Here is an 11,073-nt window from a genome sequence, read left to right as displayed (position 1 = left end):
GAAGACAAATACAGAATACAAATACAGTAAAAGTTTGTAAGTTACTGTACAGGACTGATTTCAGCCATCACTTCTAGGAGAGCTTAAAGCGATGGTTGTTGTGCTGTGAAGTAAAATGTCTCACACAGCTCCATCCAGATCTACTGCTTTGGTACGTTGCTTCTCTATGCTAAGGATAGCGAGTTTGCTCAGACGATTATATGTCAGGCTCAAGCACAGTAGTTTTTTTTTTTTTTTGTTGTTTTTACAAGCTTTAAAGTAGAAAAAATTACTCACACTCCACAATACAGTTATTGTTCAAAATTAGAAGACTGATTTCCCTCAATCATCTGACATGAATGTATACTGTCTTCCCAGCAAAGTGAAAAACATGCAGCCTCTGGGGCATTCTTCACAGAGTTGACAATGAGGAGGAATCAGCAGTGTGCACTAAAATGTTTGATGCAGGGCCGTAACTAAGTTTTTTAGGAACATTATATTATATATATTATGTTATATTATACTATATTATATAATATTTTTGGTGAATTTATATTCAATTTAAAGGTACAAATAGTATTAATTTTCTTTGATTTAAAAGGGCCTAGTCACAAATTTCTACAACAGTTGTTCACTCTGGTTGAATACAAAGTTTGTCCGATTAAATGATCACAGCCTGTTGGTTGACTTTGTTTTGTTTGTTTGCTCTATTTGTTAATAAGTGAAGTGCTTTTGTGTATATTTGCACATAACAAGATCACGTGACCGGGAGTATTGTGCATTCACCAAGAAGAAGCAATGGAGCCGAGTGTGTCACCAACGCTTAGCAGAGGTGTGAAAAGAAAGAGGTTAAGCACTCCTAACCCTGTAGCTCGGCTTGGTCTTTGAGTACTCCAAGCTGTCACTTTACCACGAGGTATTTCAGGATGATCTACTGGCTCTTGCCAGTAGCTGCATCAATTGTTGACATCTTGCTTTCTGGTAGCGCCACAGCACAGCAATGTTTATGTTTGCTAATGGCGCCCAGTGCAAAGTTCTTTTCATGCTCAAAAAGGAACAATTCAACACTATCAGAACAAACGCTTGCTGTATATTGTTTTATTTGAAGATGAATATATTAGGGGGTGGGTTGTGTTTTCTTTTTAAAAATACGTGGCTTGGCCCCTTTAAGGTGACAAATGTGGGAATGCTTAGGAAGACGTCGTAGCTGCAACTGAAGATGTCACTGCTGATTGCCCAGCGCCGGGCGCTGTCAGCTGACTGTGGTGCTGAAATTCAAAGCGACACATCCGACAGGGCTCTTTTCACTGTTAGAGCAGGTGCCCAATTTTAATTACATGCTTTAATGGGGCATATCGAGCACATGACGCACGCTGTGACACCTACCAGGTGACAGAGAACGGATCAGAAAATCAATCTAAACACATCTATAGCTCTTTTTTCTTTCTTTTTTTTTGTCCTTCTCCTACGGCTAATCGGCTCATTGTTTCACGATTAGTTTCAATATCCCTGTTGTGTTTTGTGTCAAAAGGCTGTTACACAAGTCAGTGAACCGGACGGAGCTGGACTAAGAACAGGTCAGCTTTACTCACTGCGATAAAGCAACTTACAAGAAAATAAACTTTTTGTCTTATTATTATTATTATTATGATACCCGGTATTTTTTGTATATAATTAACTTAACCTATGCGGTTCAAACAAAGCGGTATAATATGGGCTAAAAAAAATGGCGGAGAATGGCCATGAACAAGACTGTTCTGGTTGTGCTCAGTCTAACGAAGAAGACTTCGAGTGCAAAATCTGCTACAACCACTTCGACCTGGACCGCCGCGTTCCCAAACAGCTGAGCTGCTCCCACACCTTCTGCCGGGAGTGCCTCGAAACGCTGCACTCCCGAGAGGGTCGGGGATGGAGGATCGGCTGTCCCGTCTGTCGCCGCCGGACTCCGGTGCGGGATTACCAGGTCCAAAACCTCCCGAACGACAGCGCGCTGTTCGAGGCTCTGCCGCTCGGAAAGCATCGGAGCTCCTCCAACGAGGAAGAGCAGCAGGCAGCAGGCTCGTCCGAATCTCCTGCCGGCGGGGAGCAACGCTGCGAGACCTGCAAGAACGCAGCGTTTGCCACGGGCTGCGTGTGCGCCATCTTCTCCTTCTTCTCCATGGTGGTGCTGTTGTTTCTGGGCCTCATTTTCGTACACAACTTCAACCACGCAGCGTCGCCCGTCGGCCCGGCGTGTCTGTTCGCCGCCAGCGTCCTGGCTCTGCTCTCTGTAATACTCACTTGGCTGCTGTGCATGCTGAAGTACGGGGCAGAAACGGAAGCGAGCACCTTGGTTCTCTCTCACATGTAACGTGATCTTCAGGGGCTGAACTGGGCTTTAAAAGTAGGTTTTTAGACGTGTCTCACTCTGTTCTGGTAAAATTCAAGGACTCGTCACTTCATGGGAAATAAACACAGATAGAATAACCCACAGATCGCTGGGACATTTGCAACCATTTAATAAAGTAATCCGTTTTACTCTGCTTGGCATCACTGGGCTTACATTTCTATTTCTATAAATATAAATATATATTTTTAGGGAAAACATCTAAAATATTTTTTTTTATCTGTCAGTGCTAATTTACTCTTTGCACATCAATAAATTGGTGTATTTTATGAAAATAAACTATTGGTATTCTTCTTTTTTTCCCATTACAATGGTGATGATCTTCAAGTTACCAGTTATTACCACCATCCCTACATTTGTGTTGCCATTAAGTCCCCTTCCTTTTGGAAAAAAAAAAAAAAAAAAAAAAAAAAAGTCCCCTTCCTTCATTATGCACGTTAAACAAGCCACTTCATTCCAATGCAGATTGGTCCAGAGCTGCACTGTGTCAGGGGGTGCTCCCAAAAAGTCATCTAGAAGGCAACACCTTGAACAAGTTTTATTTTGGTTATTAGAATTTCCTGCCGTCAAAGAACAATTAAGATTTGTGCATAGATGTAGGAAGAAAGTAGTGCAACACACCACAAATGGCTAATGACACTATGTATCCAATAAAAAAAATTCTGTATCAGCACCATTTTGAATCGTTGGTTTTAAAACATCATCATGTCCTGGTGGTCCAAGACGTTGTCCTGATGGGTACAACTTCCTTCAGAAGGCGGCTCCATTTTGTACCTAAAACAAGTTGTGTAAGAAATGACAAAAGCTTAAAAAACTCTGAAAGGGAAGAAGCAAAAGGACCAAAATTGCAAAAGTACAAAACGGCAAAGAGGTAAAATGATCAGTACCTTTTACATTCATCTTGACGAGATAAATATGATAAAATACACTACAAATACCTAAATGAAAATTGTAAAAACAATCTATACAGGATCTTCTTAACAACACATCTAGATAAGACTGATCCAACCATGGCTTGATGTAACAAAACAGGGTTGGAACATATTTTTGACCCATGATACTGGGTTAGGCTGAAAAAATATAACAAGGTAAAGTTATTAAACTATAGTTTTAAGCCTGCAAAAAAGTATTTTGATTACCAAACAAGTGATATTTAGATTAATGTGCTTTTCACCAAACCATTAGTTCTTTTCATATCCGTTTTATCCTTGAAGGGTAATTTTTTAAACCTTTTTTTTCTTTAGGCCAAGAAATTACACCACTACAAATTACAAGTTAAACAGTAAAAATAAGTAAACAGAAAATATGACATTTGTCTTCATGACCTCTAGTACTCAAAATACATTTTGCTCTGTATAAAATGTTCCATATCTATATTGACCTAATGGACAGGTTTTTTTTATTATTATTTTTTTTTTTTAGAGTGAATGTTGAGCATAGCTAACACCAGATTGTGCTAACTATGAACCAGGTACTACACGCTTGAGAGAATTAACTCATTTGTGAGTGCCAAACAAAGTTGTTAAGAAAAAGCTTCGGTAGGGGTTCAGAGAAGTCTTATTGGGATGCTGTAGAGTTTTAAAAGACATCCCGTGAGAAAATGAAGAGACTGTGTCTGGTCTCTTCCAACAATGGCTCAGTTTTTGAGCCATTGTTTAGCTGAAAACACCCATCATGCAGGCTAAAGAATAAACCTAGAAATTTGTTGTGAGTACATGTCAAAGCAATGTAGTTAAGAGCCAAGAAAAAAACTGCAGAAGTGGAAATGCAAACAAATCACTGCAGACCAGAAGCTGGAAACAGTGCATCTTAGAAACCTTGGAATGACATGAAATTCCTACTGGGAGACTGATAAAGACTAAAGACAACACCACAGAAGTTTGTTTGATGACAACTGAAACCCTATAAAGTAATGGACTAACTACTGAAATGCATTGTAGAAGTTGCATCATACTGTAGGATTGCTTTACTTTCACTATAGACATTGGATTTATCAAAGGATAAATGAAATCAGGATGTAGATGAGACATTTTAGTTCAAACTGATTTACATTTAATTAAAACTGCTTGCTTTACTAGATAGCCTGGCATTGCAGCAGAAAAAAATAAGCATACTTCTAATGGCTAAAAAGACTGATTTGTCTGAAAAGCTTGGATTGAACTAAAATCTGGAAAAGTGAAAAAAGAACATTTATGGAAAATTCAAATAGGTATCTGCTGAGCCCAATTCAAGTTAATGCTGGAAGAAACAAACAAACTCAAGACGGCCCCCTGATGGTTGAATGTTAAATACTTTTATGCTGGCAGGGGTTTCAGTATTTATTTATTTTTTCAGTTTTGCATTGTGTTGTTTGTACATGCTCATATTAGGGATTGTTGCAAAGTTAATTGCTCAATGCAATCACTGGATTTTTCTGAGACAGCAAATCTTTTTTTTCTTTTTTATCATTGGGTATTATACACTGAACCTGACTGCAAGGGTGTATAACTACAATCTAAGTGATATTTATGTGATTGAATTTGAATCTCTCTTCATGAATGAATTGCCTTTATATTTCTGTGTATGAATTGGATTTTTATATTTTTCTTTGTAAAGTGCGTTTAGAAAGATTAGTTTTCACAATAGAAATCTTTGACAACAAAATATTAATAATTCTGACCTTAACTGTTCTGAACAAATTATTTTCTTAGTCTTACAGGCAGAAATGTTAGAAAGGCACAACTCCAGCAATCATTTAAGAGTCGTTATGAAATATTGTTAGAATAAAGTCTTTCCTATATGAGAACCAGTTTGAATCGTACTGATCAAGTTGATTTATTATTTGCTGTGGCACAATTATTTTTTACAATCACCTTTTATACCGCTGACTTAAACCTGTTTACCTCAAAACTACCTCTGTGTTATTACAGTGACTCCCTATGGTGGGGCGGGTCAGCAGGGGATCCAAGATCAGTAACCCTGAGGGGACATCTGCCTTTAAAAGAAAAAGGAATACCTATGGGGTAGGGGAGCCTAAATACATAGTTAGGTAAAGTGATAAAACAATAGGAGCGCTGAAGCCCTCCTGTGGTGTTCTAGATCATCTGAAGACTTTGAAGTTTGTTTAAGGATAATGATTTGTAGTTAGTTGTTAACTGAACATTAATTGCCATAATTTCACATTTTCTAAAAACGTGAACACAAATAACAACGTGAGCTGACCAGGCTCAAAGACTTATGATCAAGCTGATGTCTCCATTGTGCCAAAATCCCAGTCAAACAGTAGGCGTTTATATCCACCCGGTGTTGTTCTAAGAGGAGACAGTGGTCTCCGTAGTTAAAATCCATCCCTTTTAGGTCCCTCAAAAGAATTCCTTCTTTTGGTCAGTGAATAATGCTGCTTAAATGGCACCATGACAAAAGCTTGAGAGGAAAAAAAAAAGAAAGGAGGGGCAGTAGACTTCTACTGGGAGCAATATAGGCAACACTGTGTCTAGGGCAAAGGGCCTCACGTCATGGGGACTGTAGGGCTTAAAGTTAAAGATTACTTTGAAATCTGCATCCCCTACCATCAAACTCTCCTGGTATCTCCCCACCCTTCCTCCTCCCTGCAGCCATCACTTCCACTCCCAAAAAATAAAAAGCTGTCTCCACGGAAAAGGGGATGAGCGGAGAGTAGATCCCCTTTGATGACAGAGAAGGATCCTTTTGTTCCTTAATCCCCACAGAACCCCCCCTGGCACCCCTTTTTTCCTCTCTCTATAAGTCCAATTGGACATTAAGTGGCTTCAGTCAGGGGTTCAAAAAGATATTTGTTTACCTTTCACACGATAAATGATAAGAAAGAGGAGGGGTGAATCACATACCTTCTATTATCAGTAGAAGTAAATAGTTCATTAAACACAGAAAGGAGAAAACATGAAATGGATTGTTTGATCAGTCCACTACTCTCTGCCTCATACAGTTTTGGAAAACGTTTTCAATGAATGAATGATTGAAACTTTCCTTCAATCTCTTTGTGTTGTAAGCAAGTTCCAGGGGAGTGGCAGTAAACCTCTGTGCACAGATTTAATGTCAAGAATCAGGCAATGACAGTTGCGGGATACTTTTCCTCCTCTTACTGCACATTGCCTTTAAGTATTTGCGAAGTGTGTCTCTGTCTCATTATCAGATTGGACACACATATTTCACAGAGGAGATGAAAGTGCTCCTTATACTTGTAACATCTGCCCTCTGTTGGTTTGCGACCTATCAGAACCTCAAAGACATCGCCCGAGGAAAGCGATTATCACCTCTCCGTACGTACTTTGGCTCATCATGTGATCACACGCTTGTGCATGCGCATGTGTTCAAGCATGTGTGTCTATGGGGTGAAAAGGGTGTGTGAGTGTGTGTGTGTGTGTGTGTGTGTGTGTGTGTGTGTGTGTGTGTGTGTGTGTGTGTGTGTGTGTGTGTGTGTGTGTGTGTGTGGTGTAGGGGGAGCTGGGCATTGGGTTGCCAAAATGTGTCTGCAAAGACATATGGCCTAAAAAGCATGCAAAACCTCCAGAGAAAAGTGACGTGCCCTTAATGTTCGAGGTCAAACGTGTCAGACGCAGCTTATCTTGCCACTCCACTTTAATCTCGTTGCCCTAAAGATGTCAAAGAAGACATTCTATCTCTGTCGTCTGTCTCTGTTTTGCGTGAACACAGTTGGGCCTTTTTCCTGTGTCAAGTTGAAGCAAACTGGATACATTACCAGAAGCATGCAAACTGGCTCCCTCTTGTGAGTAAAAACAAGACGGCAGGGGGAACGGGGGCTGGAAGACTAACAAGTAAAATTGATCACAAGTAAAATTCCAATTTCTTTTAATCAATAAACCATTTTCAGAAGACACTTAACTCTAGCTGAATTAGACATGGAGCAGCTGATTTTTCTCCTTGTCAAATTGTTTAAGTTCCCTGACTGATTATTGTACATCAATCAGAACCTCAGAAAAGTCCTTGCCATACCTGCACCTTTTTATTATAGGCATGTCGTTTTGGGATGCGGTGAAAACACACGTCCCTACTGTGTATTATTCCAATGTCCCGGTAAATAACAGAACAACTCCAACTGGGTCATCGCCTCAAATTAGTTGAAGTCTTTTCAGGCTGGTAAAAGAAACGGCAAAGAACATTTTTAAAGTTAATTTTGCCCAAAAGCAAACCCATTCCTATAGCTCCATGGATTATCCGTGGCAGTATTCATACAACTAATCAAGACATTGTTGAAAACCTAAAAACTTTATGTATACATTGCTTTTTGTAAGCTTTACAAATGCTTAAAATTCAAAATATTTGAGACCAAAAAAATAAACCAAAGACAAATCAGTTAAAATGTGTTCCACCTTTAATGTGATATATATAATATGTACATCCTGCCATGGTAATATTTGCCCACTGTGCCTTGCAAAATGCTCCAAATCTATCAGATTGTGAAGACACCAGGGCTCTGGCTAGACCTTATATTCAAATGTCTTATTTTATTCTTATGATGCCATTTTTTATTAGAATGTAAACTGGGACTCACTGGGATTCAATGAAAATAAAAAAAACAGACACTTGAAGATTTTGAATCAAATCTGACTGGCATTTGGTTCCTCACAGCATTTCATCCAACTTGACAAAAACCTTAGGTCAGTCTGAAGAAAAGCAACCCAAGACCGTGATGCTGCCACTGTCATCTTTCACGGTGGGTGTGGTGCTCCTAAGCTCCTATTCAGGAAAATTCTTCCAGGCAGACTGAACTTTAGTTCATATTTTCCAGATTTATTATAATTGATTACAGAAGACTGAGTTAAGTTTACAGAATCATCCCTTTGCACTGGGGAGGAGTAAGTTCTGATGTCTCACCTCAAGGTCTGTATTAACTCAACAAGGCAGTGTTTATTTTAAAAAGATTGTATGTACATATGTGGAAAGTGCACTTTTATCATAACTATCACTGTCACAATCAAGGCAAGATGGTGCCTGTGTGTGGCCTCGCCGCAGCTCGGCTGCTTTCATACCGACAAATTGTATTTTACTGAAAAGCAGCTTGTGGCTGTTGCCTGAGAAAGGGACTATATAAATAAATTTTACTTTCTTACATACGTGCAGTGATGCAATTTTGAATCATTTATCTAACAGGCTTGATAAGTTATTTTTCTTCCAAAAAGCCTTGAGTCACCAACTATTGTTCTGAACATTTTTGACCAGTGTCCCCTTCAAAACCATTTCTAAGTTAACTAATATATACTGCAGCCTGATAGTTAATCCATCCATCCATTAATTATCTATACCTACTTGACGTCCCATGCTCCTGCAGTCATTGGATCAGAGGTGGGGTACACCCTGGAGAGGTTACCCAGTTCATCATAGGGCAACACAGGACAAAATGGCATACCCACGGGTATTCATATCATAGGGAAATTTTACAGACCACTGTCATGTTTTTTTGTTTGTTTTGGGTTTTTTTGGACTGTGGGAGGAAGTCAAAGTACCCGAAGGGAACCCACACATGCACATGGAGAGCATGCAAACTCTATGCAAAAAGAGTCCAGGCTGAATTGGGACCCAGTATCTCCTTGTTGCAAAACAACAATGTAATCAATTCCACCACCATGCAATCCCTGGAGCAAATCAAATTATTATTGTTGTTTTTTTTTTCATATGACTGGTTGATCAACTAGACTTACATACACAATGCACAATCATTTATAACAGTTTAACACAGCAATGTACTCTAACAGAACATATAAACTCTGCCTGGACCCTGCACCCTTGAATTTCTGAATGTTTTACTCTTGGATCCACTGAAAGGCATTCTATGGACACTTAAAGGCCCTGAAAGTTGACCTCAGATGTAACCCTACCTGATAAGTGTAATTGGTTTGCAGCGATGGGTTGTTGAAATAAGACTCTTCTCTGTGGCCCTACAGACTGTTGCCTCTTTTACAAAACAAATTCAAATCCCCACGTGAGATATCTTCTTTGAGTCTGCGCAATCCAATATAATAGCGAAGGTAAGACTAAATATTTGAAGTTGACTCGCTTCTTCATCGCCTCCTCCTCCACACATCATGAGGAGAGTCACAGAGTGAGTTTGCAAGTAGATGTGATGAAGACAGCATGTGTACTCAATTATAGTCAATGGCACTGCTGTCACTCACTGAGTCTTCAGTGTGGGCTTCGCTGTGTAAGGACACGCTGTGTAAGTGTGTAACCGTCTGGCTCACTTGGACCATTTGTAAACGACAGAGGCAGGTTGAGGAGCACCTCGTTATTACAGCCAGATCCTTTTTTGTAAGAAATCGTTCCATTAATGTCTTGCAAATAATCAAACGTGATTGCAAATTAGTGTCAGATAGTCCAAGAAAAAATAGGAGCGTGATTTCTAATGAGTGATTTCCACTGCGCCATTACCAGCCACATCTAGACTTTATTTTCTTGGTATAAAGTTTACTTCCTCTTTGGACTTCAGACTGCATTTGACATGCGTTTCTTCTACGCCGCAAATAGCCTCTTCCACTTCCATATCGTCTGTGCATTCATGTGGTTGTACTTAGATTATTGCAACTCCCAGTTTAGAGGGCACGATAAATCATACTTTGATGCCTCCTGCATGCTATTCAAAATGCTGTTGCCAGAATGCTAACTGGATCTGGAAAACATGCTGTTATAACTCTCATTCTATACTATTTACAGTGCTTCAAAGCAGAGTTTGAGATGTGTTTAAGGTGCAGTATCGTACTGAACAGTAACTCAGAAAAGAACTCCAGAATATCTATCCTTCTCATTAAACACACTGCTGCTCGAAGACTTTGATCCACAGGCTGAGCATTTGTTAGTTGTTCCTCATTAAAGAATCAAAACTGCGGGGGAAAGGGCATTTCAGTGTAGCACCAAGGCTACATGGAACAGTTTGTCATTAAAACCCTGTTCAGCTGACTCTGCTGACGCCTTTTACTTAACTTGTTTTTTCTGAGTCTGTAATAATTAGAATGCTGCTTGTTTATTTCTCTTCTTGTGCAGCGCTTTGTGACAGTCTGTGAAAAGCGCTTCACAAATAAGTCTCACTCAGTTAATAACAGAAAGTTGGCATGAAACTTTTTTATATTCACTGACATTAGATCACTGTATTTAATACGAAAAAACTAAGCATTGTTGATCATACCTAACGAAATAATCAAAGTGATCAAAGAAAGTGAAAAGGAGAAAACAAACAAAAAATTAAGATAGAACATACTTATCTGTGCACTCTTGAAACCTGATAATTACATACACTGTGGAGGGAAAAAAACAGATTACCTTCTTTTCTCACTGTCTAATATTGAAATAGAATAAACTTTTAATGTAAACTTTTAAACGTTAGTTTCCGCAGACTCCTGGACGTGTGTAAAATAAATAAGGTTTTTATCCTCAAGTACATTTGCAAATTATAATCTGTGTTTTGCGTTTGTTATTGGAGTAATGGCTTCTTCCCAGAGGTGGGTAGAGGAGCAAAGAATTGTACGCAAGCAAACGTCGTGCTACTTTACTCTATTTTTGCTCACTAGTATCATGATACTCTTTAATCTGATTCTAATTTGTGAAACTGATGCAATCATACATACGAAAGCTGAAATGATGTATGCATGCTGTGAGTAATAAAATTAAAAATAATTCAAAATGAATCGCATCATTACAAAATAACAGATTGGAGCAGAACAAACACACGTTTCCAAATC

The 11,073-nt window shown here is 39.1% G+C and overlaps 1 protein-coding gene across 1 annotated transcript; it reads left to right on the top strand.

The window, feature by feature from the left end:
- Positions 1–1,482: 1,482 nt before the first annotated feature.
- LOC110369384 (E3 ubiquitin-protein ligase RNF186) lies at positions 1,483–2,496 on the top strand. The gene has a single exon (XM_021323579.2). It carries the CDS (start codon positions 1,706–1,708, stop codon positions 2,327–2,329), a length of 624 nt encoding a protein of 207 aa, XP_021179254.2. The 5' UTR covers positions 1,483–1,705; the 3' UTR covers positions 2,330–2,496.
- Positions 2,497–11,073: the final 8,577 nt, after the last annotated feature.

Source organism: Fundulus heteroclitus, chromosome 6 (genome assembly GCF_011125445.2).
Source record: "Fundulus heteroclitus isolate FHET01 chromosome 6, MU-UCD_Fhet_4.1, whole genome shotgun sequence".
Classification (NCBI taxonomy): domain Eukaryota; kingdom Metazoa; phylum Chordata; class Actinopteri; order Cyprinodontiformes; family Fundulidae; genus Fundulus; species Fundulus heteroclitus.
The sequence above is the reverse complement of the archived record's forward strand: the minus strand, read 5'-3'. Positions and strand labels throughout refer to the sequence as shown.